The sequence below is a fragment of the Colletotrichum fructicola genome (genome assembly GCF_000319635.2).
Source record: "Colletotrichum fructicola Nara gc5 chromosome Unknown KSG_Nara_v1_contig08, whole genome shotgun sequence".
Taxonomy (NCBI): domain Eukaryota; kingdom Fungi; phylum Ascomycota; class Sordariomycetes; order Glomerellales; family Glomerellaceae; genus Colletotrichum; species Colletotrichum fructicola.
Window position 1 is genome coordinate 1,065,081 of NW_027094058.1, and position 17,118 is coordinate 1,082,198.

The window sequence follows — 17,118 nt, forward strand, 5'->3', positions numbered from 1 at the left end:
TTCGTGGGTTGGCTAGATAGGTGAATCCGGTGACCTCGCACCTGGCTTGGCTGCCTTTGACGATGCATGCTTGGATCAGATATATGTCTAATGCATAGCCGGTGGATTCGTTCAATTGAAACCATGTTGATCACTCCGCGCTAAGTCTGCACCACCGAAGACAACATCAACTTGTTGATTCAACGAGACTTTGGAGACCAGCTTCGACGACAATGTCCGTGGAAAAGATGCCAATGGAGGCCAAAGATGGCGACGTTGATTCGCCCCATTCGGTGGATGCGAGCTCCCACCTGACGATTGATCCCATCGCAGAGAAGAAGCTATTGAGAAAGTTGGACTTTTGGCTTGCGCCGATGATGATTATCTGCTTCTTGGTTGCGTACTTAGATCGCAGTAACATTGGTAGGTCGCCGTCGATTGCTCCATAGTATTGATCTCAATTGCTAACAAGTTGACTACAGGCAATGCGGCGATCGCAGGTATGAACGAAGACTTGAATCTGACCGGCAACAGACTCAACGTCGCGGTCACAGTCTTCTATGGTAAGTTCTCAACCTCAAGCCCTTTTCCGCAAGGGAAACAAACCTGACGCAACCTCCAGTTACCTATATCACCTTCGAGATCCCCGCCTCACTCATCCTCAAGAAAGCCCGCCCGAGCCGCCTCATCCCCTTCTTCATCCTCGCCTGGGGCGCCACCGTCGTCGGCTCCGCCTTCGTAACCAACTACGCCAGTCTCCTAGCGACGCGTCTGCTCATCGGCATGTTCGAAAGTGGTCTGTTCCCATGCCTCACGCTCTACCTCAGTACATTCTACAAGCGCGAGGAACAGGCCCGCCGAATCTCCTACCTCTTCGTCGCCGCGGCTCTTTCGGGAGCCTTTGGTGGTCTGCTCGCATACGGTCTGACTAGCCTGCACGGCGCGAGCGGTCTGGCTGGATGGAGATGGCTGTTCTTGATCGAGGGTGTGATTTCCCTGGCTGTCGGCCTCGCCATCATCGTGCTTCTTCCCGACAGCTTCGAGACTGCGAAGTGGCTTACGGAGGACGACAAGAACCTGATGCGCATCCGCGCTGAGCAGGCGAGGGTGTACCAAGGCGAGTCCGAGAACTTCGACAAGACGGAGGTTAAGCTTGCGTTCATGGATCCCAAGGTCTGGCTTTCTGCTGCTTGTCAGTTCTGCGCGAACACCTGCTCCTTCGGCTTTGGAACCTTCTTGCCGGTCATTATTCGTGGTTTCGGATACAGCAGCATTAAGACTCAGCTTCTCACGGTTCCAGTCTACATTTGGGCGTCTGCGGTCTACCTTACTGTCGCCTACATCTCCGATAAGCTCAACAAGCGCGCCATCTTCATGGTTCCCATGGCCCTTGTCACTGCGACCGGATACGCGCTTATGCTCGGTGTCAGCATGAAAGCTACTGGTGTCCAGTACTTCGCCACTTTCGTTACCGCCACCGGTATCTACTGTGTCGTCGGTCTCAACGTTACCTGGATCAGCAACAGTAACGCAGGTTACTTCAAGCGCGCCACCGCTATCGGTCTGCAGCAGACCATCGGAAACAGTGCTGGTCTCATGGCCGGCCAGATTTACCGCATCACTGCCTCAGACGGCAGATACACCATCGGCCATGCCGTTTCGCTGGGCACAATCACCGTGGCGTCGGTTGGTTACTTCACCATGTGGACTCTGTTGAACAAGATCAACAACCGGAGGGACAACATGAGCATTGATGAGAGAGCACGGGAGATTGATCAAGGCAAGAAGGGTGACAGACACCCTGATTTCCGCTACACTCTGTAGACGCCTGATGTCAGGTCGCATCCCAGTCGACTGGGTAGATAATAATACTGCATAAGTTCGTTTATAACTCCGTTACTCCTCGTGGAATTGCCATGACAGTCGCGCTCAATTTGCCGTCGCAAAGTCACCAGTAGCCCAGAACGAACTGTCTATCAAGTCCCACCGTCCTTCGTCCAATGGGTCCTCGTCTCCGAACTCTAAGCCAGGTGGGTCGAAGAAGTTGGTCAAGGGCGGAGGAGTCATGGCCTTTCTTGCTTTCTCATTCAGCTCCTTGCAGGCACCGTGGATCTTTTTCAGTCGGTAGTCATCGGTGGCCTTGATCAGCCTTTCTAACAGCAGCAGTGCGGATTCCACATTGCTCTGGTCAGTAAGTCGACATGGGTGGTCGGGGTTTGATAGGTTGTTGACCGTTATGAACATAATGCTGGTCAAGTAGCCACAAGACACCAGCCTTGGTATATGTCAGCGGTGCTTCTTTCGTGCCAATGGAAGGAACACTTACCAAGTCAAAGCTGAATCATTCTCCGGCGTCGCAGCATAGAGATGCATGCAGGTCCTCGCCTCCTCAACCAGCTTTTCCCAGCAACCCGGTAGCTGCACCGCAAACGCCTCGGGAAGGACTTGCGGAGCTTGCCTTTTGCTGCAATTCAGAACCTCCTGCAGCCACTCGAGATGATGGGAGTCCGCATAGTGCGTTGTCGCAACCAACTGCAAATGCGTGTAGTGCAGCAGGCAGAGGTACCGCATGTACTCTGTTGACACAATACCAGCCACGCTTTGCGCCATAAACTCCTCCGGGATCGACTTCTCCCAATTTTCCAGCATCTCCCGCAGGCGGATCATGTTTTGGGTTCTTTCGCGATCCGGGAGTTTCAGGGCTCTGACGGACAGGAGCATCGAGTAAAGCTTGCCTTGGATGTAAGCAAGCTGCACTCGGGTGCGGAAGTAGTTGAACTCTTGCCCCAAGAAGCCAATGATAATTCCTGCCTTGTCGGGTGGGTGCATTTCGGGGAGATCTACATCGATGTCTGCGTCTTGGTGGATGGCCGGCGAGCTCGTTCTCATGGCGCAGTCCCGGTCCAGGATGTATGCGATCCAAAAGACTCTGTTTCTCTGAAGTATTTCCGCTGAATCATACTCATCTTCTGGGCGAAGATTCTTGGTGTAAAGTCTGAGGCCGTGGACAAGACGCATCGCAGTGGCAATGATCATCGCGGCCGGCCGGACGTCTGATGAGCCGTGAAACACGAGGACCAGGCCCAGCACAACTTGAAGCGCCAGGAGATTGGGTTCGCTGACGACTAGCTCGTTAATGACTGATTGCACGTTGTTGATGTATCGTTGCATATGCTGTGTGTCTGTCGGACTCGATGCATACGAATGCCTCTGAGCTAGAGCCAGCACTATGTTGACAGCTGCCCACGCGTCTGTCTTGCGATATGCAGGGTATGTGTACCACCCCCGTAGCATCTTCATGAAGACTTCTTTGTCGAACAGTGGAAGAACTTGGTTCGACTTTTCAAAGTAGTCTTCCACGATGGGCAGGACTACTCGCAGCGGTGGGAGTGTCCTTGACTCGTTCCCTGGTACTTGAACGCTGTCATGGTCGGTAGAGTAGGTCGGAGATTCATTGGATATCGACCCAGCTCCAAGCCCCCAAAATTGCTCCTCATCGGAGCTGGAGAAGGTCTGCAGTGCTGAACTCAATTCAACTCCTGCTATGGGAGACATGGACACGTGCTGGAGAGTCATGGACTGGGGCTGCCCTTTTTGAGCCTCGAGTTGCGCCAGCCGCGCTTCGAGCATCTCAATCTTCTTGACACTAGGTCAAATTCAGCATGAGTTCGCATCGATTCCGTCAGAGGTCATCTTACTGGCTTGGCTTGACTGCTGGAGCCCTCGTCGGGCCAGTGTAGGTGCACTCTGAGTTGTACAGCTTGCATCCTGAACAGCGGGGCTGTTTGGCGTCGCATTTGATCTTCTTGTGGTAACAAAGGTCGCAGGCCTGCTCGTTGTCGAATGATGATGTTGTGAGCTCTTTGTCTCTTTCACATGGGTTTGAGCCTCAGGGGGCTCATAGACGCTCACCTTTCTTCGCCGAACCCGCTTGGTCTTGGATGTTTCCTCCATCTTGGAAGCTGATGCAAGACTGGGATACTGGGACGAAGAGCTAGATCCTTCTGCTAGTAACGAGCAAGCTCTCCGCTTTTCATCAGCCACCGACGACAGATCTCGACTGAAGCAGTTGTGATGGTGAGTTGACAAGCCGCATCATTCCGAATGGGAGTCGCCTCCGTGGGGACGCTAGATTACTAATATGTCAGCCCTACAGCTGAAATGGGGATGAGACGGATCCTTCGCAGGCAGCTGGATTCTTACGTAAGACGTGGTTCAGTCAATGTCGCATCGAGGAAAAAGAGGTCGTGTCCAGGAGAGGAAGTTACGCCATTGGGAAAAGTTGTGTTGGTTGAGGACAAAAGAATAAGGGTGTCTCAATACAAAAGGCCAAAACACGACGTTGGCCTGATTCGAACAGACGCTCCCGAAGGAACAAGATTTCTAGTCTTGCGCATTAGACCACTCTGCCACAACGCCAGACGAGCTCCGCTGAAATGCGGGGTTGTGGCTGGAAATGACTGTAAGAGTACCATGTAGGTCGATGGTATTGAAGCCAGCAATTTTCGCAACCTGCGGCTCCCGTTAGCATCCAGATGAAGTAAATTCATTAACAACTCAATTGATCAGGCTCGCATTTCATTCCAGATGCCATCTGAATTCCGCAGCGCAAATTCCAGCGAGATCGGACGGGTGCAGGCGCCGCTGATGTGCTGAAACTTGACATGATGGGACGTGAACCTTATCCAACGACAACTTCAAAAATTGTCATATCAACATTCTTTTACTTATAATCATGTAAAATTCGATTTCTCTTAGACATTTAACGTCTGCAAATAGTCCTTCGAATCTGGTTAGAGCGAGACCTGGCTTCTGAATATTTTGTTTGTGAACCTAAATCTTTCTGCTCCCCTGCTCCCAAAGGAGGAGTTGGCGCGGTCTTGCTGATCGTGTGAGTGATAATTACAACGGAATATTATATTCCAGTAAAGGTACAAACATCGCGGAAGAGTGATGTGTTGTCGGAGCCCTAGTTCCCAAATAGAGGTCAAAGGCAGGAGCGGCCTAGGGATAAGTCGACATGCTCTTTCCCAAACATCTACCCCCTTTCACAGGCTGCACATTCACTTTCGCAGGAGCCTGCTTCTCTTCCATTCGGTACGTCAATTAGCAGAACCCTCTCTTATCTCGCACAACTGAGAAAAACACCCTTCTACCTTCTGACAAACAATCCGCATCAAACACTGGCGCCAACAGATGCAATCGCCAATCATGGAATCCTGCGAAGACAATGAGAGCAAGGCTTCCGCCCCTACCTCGACCGACAGCGAAGACGCACCCGACTTCGAATTCGACATCAATTGTGAGGATGCATGGACTTTCCTCATCGAGTAAGTTCTTTTCGCCAGGTGGGAATGGCTTCAAAATCTAACGCATCGCTTCCAGGACTTCCGACACCAGCCCTGGGCCCGGCCAAGTCTTCCTCATCGCCGAAGACAAAAAGTTCTCCGTCCGTGAGAATATCCTTATCAAGCACTCCAAGTACTTCGAGAGGTCTCTCCGAAACCCGCGATTCGTCGAGTCGCAGACCAAGACCTTCACCTTCGACGACATCAAAGCTGTCCACCTTGGTGTTTACTTACACCTGGTCTATTGTCAGATTTTCGGACAATCTGGCGATGTCCCGTACTTCGGAGAGCCGGAGCGTTGCATATGGTTTCCCGGACACTTCGAGATCTACCAGCTTTGTGATCGCTTCCTCAACAAGGACCTCGCCATCGCAGTCTGGGAGGGCCTTAAATGCTATCTCATCTTGGAACCGTCTATCTGGAACGATTCGTACGTGAGCGAGGAATATGAGACTTTCTCGTCTTTCTACATCAAAAGTCTCTCGCAGTGCTTCAAGCTGCTCGACCCAACGAACGACACGGACAAACGCCTGGGATGCGCGATTATCTACTCCCTCTGTCACTGCGTCCCTATCGCTACTTCTCAAGAATGCCTCAGACTCATCCAGGGTAATCATAGACTGCTCTTTGAGGTGGCTTCCTGCTATGCCGGCATGCTTCAGGAGGCAAGAAAGGATTCGAAACCACCAAAGAAGCCAAAGCACTGGGTGGCTCGTGGCATGTGGAAGCAAGCCCTTCCGCTCAGGCAGTGACCAACTTACCAGGCAAAAAAAGAACCATGACTTAGTCTTCAAGGTTGCTTCACGCTGGACCGCCTGGCTTCGGGTAGTGGATATGGACAAGTATCAGGACTTACGGCTTCAGAGTTTTATGTATCAATGATTACATCGCGTCTCATGGATGAGCGTGTTGGTCTTTCCGGGGACTAAGGGAATAGAAACCATGACGGATAAAGACCTCAGGTAGTCACTCAGCATCTGTATACACATTGTCTTGCTCAATACAACTAGCGTCCTCTAGTAGGATTGATAATCTCGTCTAGTGCCTTTGCTTTTTCATATTGGTTCGCAGTTATGCGAAAAGTTAGCGTTACTGCCTAAAGCACATTTCCCTACACAACGTCGAAGGATCGAGCTGTTGATCCAAGGGTTGAATCAAATCCTAGATCGCACTCAGATTTCAACCCATGCTAACCGTTCTTTCTGTAATTGGTACAGATATTTGAATGGTCCTCCCGCAAATGTTGACTGTTGTCTTGCATATGGATCTTGCCCACAAAGTTGATTCAGGATAAATGGTAATTGGACTCGAGGATCTGGGGTCGGTTTGTTTTCAGTGCATCGTTGCAAATGTGCTCGCTGCATCTCTGCTGTAGCCTGGATCCTGCTGCCTTTGGCCCGCCATTGTTCTGGCCCTGGCCCCAAAGCGGCTCCTTCTGGTCTTTGGTCCTACTTTCCAGCTTTGGCCAACTTCACCTTCCCTCAACTTTCCCCGGCGTTCCTTCCCACCCAACCAGGCTTTCAGTTCTACAGTGGTTCTCCTCAGGTGCTGCACTGGCACCCCACTCATCCCTTTCACCCTTCATCTGCGCTTCGCTACTTCCATTTTCTCCCACATCACCCAATCGCCAGCAAACATGGACGGATGCAACTCTGATTCCCGCATTCCCAAGGCCCGGGTGCCCCAAGCCTGGGAACCCACGGTCAATGCTGATTATGGCACCGAAGATTGTCAAACGACGAAGCTTGCCGAAAAGATAAGCATTGCGTCGTTGTTTGTGGTGCCGTTAGTACACCCAACCCCCATCCTTACTCTGCGTCACTAACGTCTCCGCAGTGAGCAGGAGGACTGTGTCACTCTCAAAGCAGGAGGAAAGACCTTCAACTTCAAGAAGAGCATCCTGATCAAGGATTCCGAGTACTTCGCCACTTGATTCAAGAACGAGAACTTTATCGAGGGCAAGACTTTGACTGTCGAGTTCGACGACATCGACCCCGACCTTCTCAGCATCTACCTCCATCTCGCATTCATGCAGGCCATCAAGAATTCTGTGAAGTTTGACCCTGGCTTAATGAAGGAACCAAAGCGCCTGAAGCCCATGGTCGACCTGTACGAGATTGCCGACCGCTTCATGAACACGAAGATGACCAAACTCGTTGGCTGCACCATCCTTGAAATAGCTAAGGATCATCCTATCAAAAACGTTACATACGACATGACTGCTCAGGAACGATCTTGGTCTATCAAGAACTACAAGGATGCATTCGAGGCCCTTGACTACGGAGATCACGCTCGGGAGTACATGCGAGCGAAGCTAGTGGTCGCCTACTGTCGTTGGGTTCCTCTTGGAAACTTCAGAGACGACCTCGTTGTGTTGGAGAATTCTCCAGACTTCGTCCGCGAGCTCACAATATGTTTTGCTTCGCTCCTGACAGATGTCGATACGTCTTGGACCTCTCAACGCGAACGAGTCCGTGCGAAATATCCCCCTGGGAATTGTCCCAAGTCCTGGGATGTGGACGCCGGAGTCTTGGATATGGGTGACTGGACCAAGTGGAGGCCCTTTCCGCCGATCACGCCGAAATCTCGTTACCACGTGAGCTCTCCCTCTGATGTCGGGAGCACTTCCGCCTCGACTCATTCTAGCGATGCTTGGGATTGAAGCACTGCTCTCCCTGGGTTCTTTCCCTCTTAGTCTTTCCCCACGTTTCTTGCCACTTTTGGTTTTCCCAGCTGCGGTTCTGTGGCGATTGGGACATTCGACGGTGTTTAATTCGGACAGCAGCTTGGGATCAAACAGAGACGGTTGACATGAGGCCGGAGACATGGTGCGAAGATAATGGAGAGGTAGAATGAAGGTTGAACGAGATGAGAAAAGCAAGGAGGCATCTGAAGACGGACTGGAAGACAGTGGATGTCCATCACGACGATAATTTCTTCATCTAGCGCAGAAATAAAACCAAAATCATCCTAATCCTTCTGATCCCTTCCCTTTGTGCTTTTGTTTGTGAACAGGCAAACCCTTTCGCCGTGGCATCGACTTTTTCCGTCTTCAACGCGTCAGTCTTCGTGCTACCCACGTTTAGTTTTCTTCTCTCTTACACTGCAACCTCTGGACGCCTCGTAATTTGCAGCGAGCAATCGCAACCATAAGTGATATTTGTGACCGTTTTATTGCGGAAACCCGGGGTGAAAATTTCCAAACGCAGCAGGAACCCTGGTCGAATTTCTCTATGCTATTTTTGAAGTAAAACGTTCTCCCGACAGCTTTCTCTGCCGACTTTCAAAGCACCACGTCTCAGCACGAAGGCCTTGTTCTTCAACAAAACCCATGGGTGTTTCTTTCAGGCAGCAGCGCTCGGGAGAACAAAGACGGCACCCAGGTGAGAAAAGTGGGGATATAGCAAGGACGCTACCTAGTTACTTCAACTTACCTAGATGATGGAGCCAGCTGGGGATGGAATGTGAAATAAAAACAGACGACGATTGTGAAATTCTATCAGGGTTCAGCAAAACTCACTGCAGCGCAAAGAACAGGCGTACAGGCGAGCCAGCTTTTTCTGCATTGCATTTTCTCATAAGCAAATTCATCCTCCACATCCTCCATCTTGCCCAGAAGACGTGGTTTGTGTGACCACACTTTTCCAATTCACACCCCAACTGCCAACCAGCGTGCAACGCCGTGAATATGGCCAACCAAAATCAGCAAGACACCAACTTCGGATTGGTCTTTCTCAAGCCGTAAGTTTCTTTTTCTTGATGAAAATAGACAAGCTTTATTGACCGCCGACTGCAGCGAACCCCAAACCTCGGTGACGCTCCAGTGTGGCGACAAGACCTTTGTCTTCAACAAGGCCATACTCACGCAGCACTCCGAATTCTTCGCCGCCGGCCTGAAAGATGCCACCGCCGCCGAGTGCGAGGCCAACACCATAACATTCAACGACATCGAACCCGAGCATCTGGATGCGTACCTTCTATTCGTCTACTGCAGATCCGTCAGCGAGAGCCTGCTCAAAGAGCAGATCGAGGCCCTGGGCGAGCACAAGAAACTCGTCTTCCTCGTCAAAGTCTGGCAGGTCTCCGATCGTTTCCAGTCCAAGGCCCTTTGCACCGCGCTCGGAGCTCAAATCGCGAAGCTTGGATATGATCGGGAATATTCGAATCAAAACGATCGAGAATGGTGGGTTAACAACGTCAAAGCTGCTTTCGAGGCATTCGACGAGCATGCCGACAGCCAGGTGAAGCTTCGGGGCCAGGTGGTCAAGCAGTTCATTCTCGACTTTCCGTCCGAGCATCTCCATGCTGTTCTCGGTCTGGCCGATCTCAGCCCGGCGTTCATTCGCGAGCTTTGGAAGGCCCTGTCCGCCCATGCCTTCGATACGGAGAACCAGCTTCGCGATGCGAAGACGAGAGCTCAAGACTATCATCAGAAGATTATGACGTTGGAGCGCAATGTTCAAGATTGGCGCAAGCGAGTCGGCGAGCTGGAGGACCAGGTGGCAGAGTTAGAAGAAGACAGGGATTACTGATATCCAGAAGACACGGAGTCAGGCACAAAGTCGCCGGAGGATCGCGGCAGGCTACTGGCCTTCTGCAAGATCACGGACAACCCGTTTGATTCACAATGTCACCTTGACGGTCTAGATAGATAATAGCCCAGGCAGAATATGGGAAACACTCGAGGTGTATACAGCTTTCAGGGTGAAGTCGACGTGTAGCCACGCTGGATCTTCAGCCCGCATCTGTAAACTTCTGCTTTTCAGGTTTGAGTGAATCTGAAGTTCAATTATGTCTGTTCAGGATCGTTAAGCTTGTATCTTTTCGCAACGACCTTATCGAGAGTCTGCTTGTTTCATACCAAATGAAAGAGAGCCGTGCTGTCAAGGTAACGTCGCCACCTTGGTAGCGTCGCGAGGTCACAATGAGTGGTAGGTCGTGGCCCAGCTGAACAGCAATCCCTCGCGGAGAAACATCGAGGACGAAAGCGCAAGCTTTCTAGACCGTTTCAAGGAAACGTCCTACCCACAATGGATTTGCTGTAGTTCTGTCTCCGAATCGTTTCTCTGTGCTTGGAAACGCAATTAAGCGAGCCATGGGACGCTCAGAGTTTGTTCATTGCGTCGGAGGTTCAAGAGGTACTCGTTGAAGATGCATCTCCGATGCCGTACTTCAAGTGATATAGATGCCTCTGCGCTTTCGAATCCGGTTCATTCTTTGTTCCAAATCATTCTTCTCAGTGTATGATTTGTTTCGTCCATTTGCAGACACGTACCATCTCATTCACCCAACAACGCCAACATGAACGGTCCTCAGAACTGGTCTCGGGAGTCACTGCCCAACTACACCGACAACTTTCTCGTTAGCCCGGCCGATCTCGATGAGAGCCTCATTTATATCCAGTGCCAAGAGAAGTTGTTCCGCATTAGCTTCAGCACGATTAGAAAGTACTCAACATACTTTCAGCGCCCCAGGGCCGTGTATGTCATCGACGACCAGACCCCGGAGACCGTCGGCGCCTATCTCTACTTCAACGAACGCTTGGTCTTTTCTACCGCCCCGGAGCACATCACCCCCTTCAGCAGCGTGCTTCCGGACTCTTGGGAGATGAAAACTACCCTGGCACAGAAGCTGCACCTGTAGGATATCTGTGGCCAATTCGGAAACTACCTGCTCAGGCGCTACGTGGAGCAGCACATCGGCGACATCCTCACCAACTGGCGCCACTACTACCGCCACCCTGTTGACCACGACAGGCGGAAGAACCCGCAGTGGTGCGTCCTTGACAACTTTGGGGCGGCGTACCAGCTTTGCGTCGACATGAGATGGGACCTTCAAGCCAGCGCCATTGTTCAGTCGTTTGTGCGGAACATCAGGGATGAGGAGTGGGACCATTGGCAGGAGAATGTAGTGGATGAGTCTCTCGCATTCTTTTGGCGCGCTGAGAACGGGCTGGCAGAGATCAGGGAGGCTCGGCATCTTGCTGAAGTCAGGGAGGCTCAACAACTTGGTGAGGTCAGGTCTGCCGTCGACATATACGTGAAAGGAGTTCTGGCGGGGGAAGCCCTTTGTAACGGTCGTTAGATCGTTAGAGTAAGGCATCGTCAGTTATGGACGGGCAGTATCGACAATCTGAGCCACACGGCAGACACCGACTTTGAGACTGACGACTCGGGCACTATTGGGGACGTGAACAGCGTCTCCGCAAGTGCAATCGGATTGGCAAACTATTCAAGTCAACTAGTCAAAGTAAGGCCATCGCCATCCCTCAAGTAGTCAATTCGACCCCCTCCGATTAACTTGACTAACTTGATATCTTATGATCTAGCTACTAAGAGACCTTAGATCAGATAATACCCCACTTATTAGGACAGCTAGCCACACTGGCATACGTGAGAGCCCCCCTTTAGGGGGCCTTCTAGGAGGGGGAGGGGGCGGGGGCGCCTTCTCGAGGGACCTTCTCGAGGGACCTTCTGGGGGGCCCTAGGAGGGCTTCTAAGGCTGTAGATAGCTTCAAAATTACCCGATTAAGAAGTTTATATAACGTCACTTTATATAGTGATTAACTTATTTTAATTACAAGTTAGGCAAGTAATCAAAAACGCTACAAAAAAGAGCCAATTCAACAAGTCTGGGGGTCAAAAATGACTTGATTGCACTTGCGGAGACGCTGGACGTGAAGAGCGATGTTGATAGTGAGGATCTTGGGAGTGGGGAGCGCGATCGCGGAGATCTCGCTGGCACCTTTTTCGAGACTCACGAACTTGAAGACGGGGACCTGGACTTACTTCCAGCGGAGGTTTCGAATCCTTCTTTGTCTCCTGTTCGCACTTCGACATTGATTAAGGTCGCGCTGAAAGCGTGAGGAAGGACGTTGGCCAGCGTTTTCGTTGTCTCTCACCCACGCCAAAGAAAACTTTTGGGACAATTGGAAATCTTTTGGGCAACAAAAACCGGCAGGTGCGAGCTTTCCACATATGGCAAGTTCAACAACTGCCTACTTCAAAACTTTCCAACCGAAAACCCTTCCTGCTTTTGTTTCTTCCCACGCATCCACCCCGCGCACTCACAGGTTGCCTCTCGACCTGTGCAACCCAGAACTGCTAACCAACGACGTTGAGCCGCTACGTCATTGGACAACGCCAATCGACGTCGACCAACGATGGAGTCCAACACGAACAGCGTCACCAAGGGCGACGACAACAAGCCGATTTCATTCGGTACCGCAGCGATGGACTTGAGTTGGCTGTTCTCCTCGGAGTGAGTACCCTACTCAATACACTACCTGGCTTTTACCTCCTCAATGTGCTGACAAAACATAGCGAGGAAAACTTGTTGATCACTATCAAGTGTGGCCAAAAAGGCGAGGAAAAGACGTTCACGGTCCTCAAGCCTATCTTGATCAAGCACTCCAAGTTCTTCGATAAATGCCTTCGGAACCCGTGCAAAGAGTCCAAATCCTTGACCGTGAAGCTTCCTGAAGTCCCTTCCGGCATGATGATGCTTTATGTCACCGTTGCCAACCGGCAAGCGCTGATGAATTGCACGTCAGAGGCCACTTTAGTGAAGCGCAAGGATTTCGCAAATCCGAACGCCATTGAGGAACACGCAAAATTTTACCAACTTTGCGACTTTCTCCAGAATGAACAGCTCGCGGAAAGCACTCAGAAAATGCTCGTCGACTTCCTCAAGAGCCAGCGCAAGATTCAAAACGAAAGCAACTGTCCTACTGTTTTCCGGGCTTACGGGAAGACATTTGGTCTTCTCGATCCTGGCCATGTCGTCCAAGCCAAAATTCGCCGCGTGCTGGTCAAGAGCTTTTGCTCTCTTGTCAACGCCTCGAAATTCTTCAAGTATTGCGATATTCTGAAGGATTATCCCGACTTCCACTTCGAGGTTGCCAAGCAGAACGCCCTCAACGCCATGTGGAATGATCCTGCCCAGAAGAGCATCGCCGATAACATCAAGACGCAGCGCATGCTTATCGACGATGAGTCAGAGACAGAGGCAGAGCCGGAGCCGGAGGGCTAGACGATAGACAAAAACGATGCAGAGGAGGAACGATAAGGGATGACAGCGTGGATGAAAGACGTTGGCGACGACGATGGATAGCAGCGACAACTAGGAGCGGCAATGAAGACGATGAAAATAATCGGACAAGTTGTCAAGACTGTGAAATAGTGACGGGAGACAGTGGGTCATAAATGTCAAGAAAGTGGACAAATGAAGCAAATGCATCTTTAATCGCCAGAACCTTCCGTGAAAGATGAGGTGAAAGTCCAACCTTTCGTAGGCATTTGAAAAGTTGAATCGAGACGAGACTCATGAAATTGAAATCACTTTGGATATCATTGTTTAGGCTAAGAGACATTCCACTTGAAGGCACCATCGTGGGAGTTGGGTGTTGGGCGTCGGATGCACGCTTCTGCAGCTCAGCAGATCGCAGATGGCGTGCAGGAGCTTGGACGTGGTTCGAAAGCTTTGGCGGTGTTTGATTGGCTCAAATGAGGACGGGTGGAGAATCGCCAATCGAAGCCAGCCATTCGCAAGTGTTTCCCCGCATCGGAGCTGCGACACTCTGCAGCTGGCCCTGCCACTTCCCAATTGCCCTGCCCAGCTCCAGCAGGAAAGAGCACCGGAGGAAGCTCCTCCATGTACAGTGCCTCTTTGAGATACGCACACGGTCCTGCCTTCGTTTTGTGCGAGGAGAGGGCGACTGGCTGGACGGGACACCAGATTTGGGAGGCACCGCACCAAGGTTGAGACGGACCTGCTACACCGTTGCCCGCCCGTGTCCAGTGCTCCTGCCACCGACAACAGGGCTCTGTGCCATTGTTACATGAGGTTGCTAGCCTATTTCCCTCAAACTTCAAGAAAACGGCTCACCGAATTGGGCCATTTCCATAACGTCGAACGGCTTTGGTCGGCATCTCAGCCAAGCAGTGCAGCTGTGCCAGCTCAGGTCCTCCCGTCGCGCCACCTCGTAACGCTTCTTGGGATTAACCGGCTCTTAACCGGACCAAGCTTCGGTGCTGCAACATCCAAGATGGCAAGCTGCGTGGAGCTCTCGTCACGTCAGATTGACATGACGGCCCAGCAGCTGAGAGGTTCCTCTCCACCCAGCCTGCCGCGAGGGGAACCTTGCACTGCCGGCCTCTCGCCTGCAACCTCGCAGCTTCACTCTCACTGATCGAGGACCGCTCCCTGTTCGATGGCCTGGTCAGCTACTGAGTAATGGTCAGCAGCGAAGAGGAGGAGAAAGAGGAGGGACGGAAGCACTGGACTGTCTGCTGGACCGAGCGAGCCCAGCTGCACCCGCTGCACCAGCACTGCACCACCATTAACGCACAAACAGCCGATGGGAATGGCGTGTCCCGAACGGCGCGCGCCCTTGCCTCGCCCTCGCCCTCGTCCTCGCTCTGCCGCTGCTGATTCGCCCCGTGGAACCCAAGCAAGGCCCCGGGTCCTGCTCCCCAACCCCATGTTTCTGTGCGATGACCTGCTGCCACCGCTGCCGGTGCTCTGCTTTGCATCTGCAGCGCCTTAGCAGGCCCATCTGTTGTTGGGGAGGAGGAGAGCTCCATTGCTCTTGCTCCTGCTCCTGCCTCTGCTCCGACTCCAACCTCACTTCTTCCCTCTTCTCTCCCATCTTCTCCCACACAACTCCCATCTTGAATTTCCAGCTTTCCATCGTCAATCAACCTCTCAACATCTCAACCCTACCAAATTTACGCCCTTTTACGCCCAACCGCGGCCATTGAGCACCTTTCCCTCGCCGACTGCGACCACCGTCATCGCGCACTGTGCGCCCATACTAGCAACCCCCTTACGTCATCGCAATGGATCCCAATCCTGCCCCCGGAGCTGTCCCAGCTGTCGCTGGCGTCGACAAAGGTGAGTGTTTGTCGCCAAAGCGAGCTTCATATCACGGTCGCATGCGATCGATGAAGTCCGCCGAGTAGCAGCGCCTTGCGCTGGCTCGATGCTACTCGTTGCGCCGGCCATGCCGCTCGCCGTCGCTGTACACCCATAATGTCCGAAGACCGATGCGCTGACATTATGCTCCTCGCACCGCAGCCGAGACAAAGCCCAACGGCATAGAGGCAGTTTCTGTGCCGGAGATCGTGGAGAAGTCTGTCGAGGAGAAGCCGGCAGAAGTCAAGCCGGTCGAAGAGAAGCCTGCTGAAGAGAAAAAGGAGGAACCCGCGCCTGCCACAGAAACACCAGCCGTTCCTGCCGAGGAGCCGGCCAAGGTCGCAGAGCCTCCTGTGCTCGCCCCGCCAGCTGATGCTCCGGTCGCAAATGCTTCTGCCGCCGATGCGCCAAAGCCGGCCACTGTCGAGGAGGTTCCCAACAAAGATGGTCCGGCTGCGACGACCGGCGTGGAGGCTCCCAAGGCCATTCCTACAGAGCAGCCAGCGACCGCAGCTCCAGCTCCAGCTGCGACGTCTGCGCCAGCCACCGAGACTGTCAAGGAATCAGTCGAGGAGCCTATCGCGCAAAAGCCCGCTGAGGAACCCGTAGTCGAGGACGAGCCGGCCAAGGAGCCCGTCATCGAGAAGCCTGATGCCGTTAACGGCGCGGCCTCCAAGGACGTAGAGATGACGGGCGCCCTTAACGAGGCCGAGCCCTCCGGTTCTGGAGAGCGTGAGGCGGCACCGCAGGCCAAGCCCAGTAACAAGCGCAAGGCGGATGATCTCGATGCCGTTGATGTCGCCGACGCCGCCAACGGTACCAACGGCGTGGCGGAAGCGAAGCCGGAGCCTGAGGAGAAGCCGGCCGAGAAGAAGGTCAAGACCGGGAAACCCGGCCGGCCTCCGAAGGCTACCAACGGCGCAGCCAAGAAGGAATCCCCGAAGAAGGACAAAGAGTCTCTGGGACACAAGATCTCCGAGAAGGTCAAAAAGGTCATGCCGCCTGTCGGCCGCACCGCGCGCAAGACTCGCTCGCAGGGCCCCGCCTGAAGACCATCGCCGTTGGGATGTCACTGATTTAATTTCCTATTGTTCTAACTATGGTCCAACAGACCAGTAACACGAGACCATGATGGTCAAGGCCGGGGTTCAGGCCGGTCTGGCGGGTTTGCTCTCTTTGTCCCGCGGGTTTTGGACAGGCAAAAAGGAGGCGCGGGATTATTGTTTTTGTCTTTTCGTTTTTGGTTATCGTTTTTCCCTACGAGTAGGCATTCGATCAAAAGGTGGAGGAGCTTGTACATATGATGATGCTTGCTCATGCAGCTCTTCAATCACGAATCAATCCTTTCGATCCTTACCACTTCCGACCTTCACCCTGACTTTTAGACGACGCATGGCTTACGAAGATCATTCGCAAAAGGCCTCAACGATTCGTGGCATGGTGAAACAACTGACTAAACGACACGTCCGATTGACCTAGCGAAAGACGTTCTTTTCTCAACATCTGTAGCTGTTCAATAGGCGGGATGTGGGATCATCAGCCCCCTACAGAAAAACATGACGTATCTCAGGGCCCTTAACACGGTCCAGACCGCACGTTCTCCACCAAACTCCGCGTCACCGATGCCGTCGATCGGCTGCGCTGGGCTCTGGGCTGGGAGGGATTTGCGGAGGTTCAGTCCTAGGGCAGCAAAGCTACGGCTCTCTGTCCTGGGGATTTACGCAGACATGTGAGCTCGAGACAGCCGCGACATCGGGCGGCGAATTGCGCAGAGATTGAGGCAAGGACTTGAGCTTGCTAGCAGGACAGGTACAGTAGCAGCTCGCTTAGGAATGTGCAGGCCCTGAAGATCTCTTTTTTGGATAGTGAGGTGAGG

At 52.6% G+C, this 17,118-nt stretch overlaps 9 protein-coding genes across 9 annotated transcripts; 8 read left to right on the top strand and 1 right to left on the bottom strand.

Moving 5' to 3' along the window:
• Positions 1-212: 212 nt before the first annotated feature.
• On the top strand, positions 213-1,803 carry CGGC5_v013342 (putative transporter; the record flags this gene model as incomplete). Its single annotated transcript, XM_032036058.1, has 3 exons — positions 213-402; positions 462-542; positions 602-1,803. The coding sequence occupies 3 exons, from the start codon at positions 213-215 to the stop codon at positions 1,801-1,803; spliced, it is 1,473 nt and encodes a 490-aa protein (XP_031884932.1).
• A 105-nt stretch (positions 1,804-1,908) lies between these two features.
• Positions 1,909-3,933, bottom strand: fsdR-2 (Fusaridione A cluster transcription factor fsdR; the record flags this gene model as incomplete). Its single annotated transcript, XM_032036059.1, has 4 exons — positions 1,909-2,254; positions 2,306-3,625; positions 3,678-3,808; positions 3,892-3,933. 4 exons carry the CDS (start codon positions 3,931-3,933, stop codon positions 1,909-1,911), a joined length of 1,839 nt encoding a protein of 612 aa, XP_031884969.1.
• A 1,257-nt stretch (positions 3,934-5,190) lies between these two features.
• Positions 5,191-6,079, top strand: CGGC5_v013344 (uncharacterized protein; the record flags this gene model as incomplete). Its single annotated transcript, XM_032036060.1, has 2 exons — positions 5,191-5,309; positions 5,365-6,079. The coding sequence occupies 2 exons, from the start codon at positions 5,191-5,193 to the stop codon at positions 6,077-6,079; spliced, it is 834 nt and encodes a 277-aa protein (XP_031884970.1).
• An 884-nt stretch (positions 6,080-6,963) lies between these two features.
• On the top strand, positions 6,964-7,260 carry CGGC5_v013345 (uncharacterized protein; the record flags this gene model as incomplete). Its single annotated transcript, XM_032036061.1, has 2 exons — positions 6,964-7,112; positions 7,164-7,260. The coding sequence occupies 2 exons, from the start codon at positions 6,964-6,966 to the stop codon at positions 7,258-7,260; spliced, it is 246 nt and encodes an 81-aa protein (XP_031884974.1).
• Positions 7,261-7,356: 96 nt separating this feature from the next.
• On the top strand, positions 7,357-7,989 carry CGGC5_v013346 (uncharacterized protein; the record flags this gene model as incomplete). Its single annotated transcript, XM_032036062.1, has 1 exon — positions 7,357-7,989. One exon carries the CDS (start codon positions 7,357-7,359, stop codon positions 7,987-7,989), a length of 633 nt encoding a protein of 210 aa, XP_031884971.1.
• Positions 7,990-9,015: 1,026 nt separating this feature from the next.
• CGGC5_v013347 (uncharacterized protein) lies at positions 9,016-9,859 on the top strand (the record flags this gene model as incomplete). The annotated part of the gene is made up of 2 exons (XM_032036063.1): positions 9,016-9,068; positions 9,124-9,859. 2 exons carry the CDS (start codon positions 9,016-9,018, stop codon positions 9,857-9,859), a joined length of 789 nt encoding a protein of 262 aa, XP_031884933.1.
• Positions 9,860-10,628: 769 nt separating this feature from the next.
• Positions 10,629-11,411, top strand: CGGC5_v013348 (uncharacterized protein; the record flags this gene model as incomplete). Its single annotated transcript, XM_066152915.1, has 2 exons — positions 10,629-10,966; positions 11,006-11,411. The coding sequence occupies 2 exons, from the start codon at positions 10,629-10,631 to the stop codon at positions 11,409-11,411; spliced, it is 744 nt and encodes a 247-aa protein (XP_066007639.1).
• Positions 11,412-12,489: 1,078 nt separating this feature from the next.
• CGGC5_v013349 (uncharacterized protein) lies at positions 12,490-13,358 on the top strand (the record flags this gene model as incomplete). The annotated part of the gene is made up of 2 exons (XM_032036065.1): positions 12,490-12,587; positions 12,650-13,358. 2 exons carry the CDS (start codon positions 12,490-12,492, stop codon positions 13,356-13,358), a joined length of 807 nt encoding a protein of 268 aa, XP_031884925.1.
• Positions 13,359-15,166: 1,808 nt separating this feature from the next.
• Positions 15,167-16,291, top strand: CGGC5_v013350 (uncharacterized protein; the record flags this gene model as incomplete). The annotated part of the gene is made up of 2 exons (XM_032036068.1): positions 15,167-15,221; positions 15,405-16,291. 2 exons carry the CDS (start codon positions 15,167-15,169, stop codon positions 16,289-16,291), a joined length of 942 nt encoding a protein of 313 aa, XP_031884774.1.
• Between the last annotated feature and the right edge of the window lie 827 nt (positions 16,292-17,118).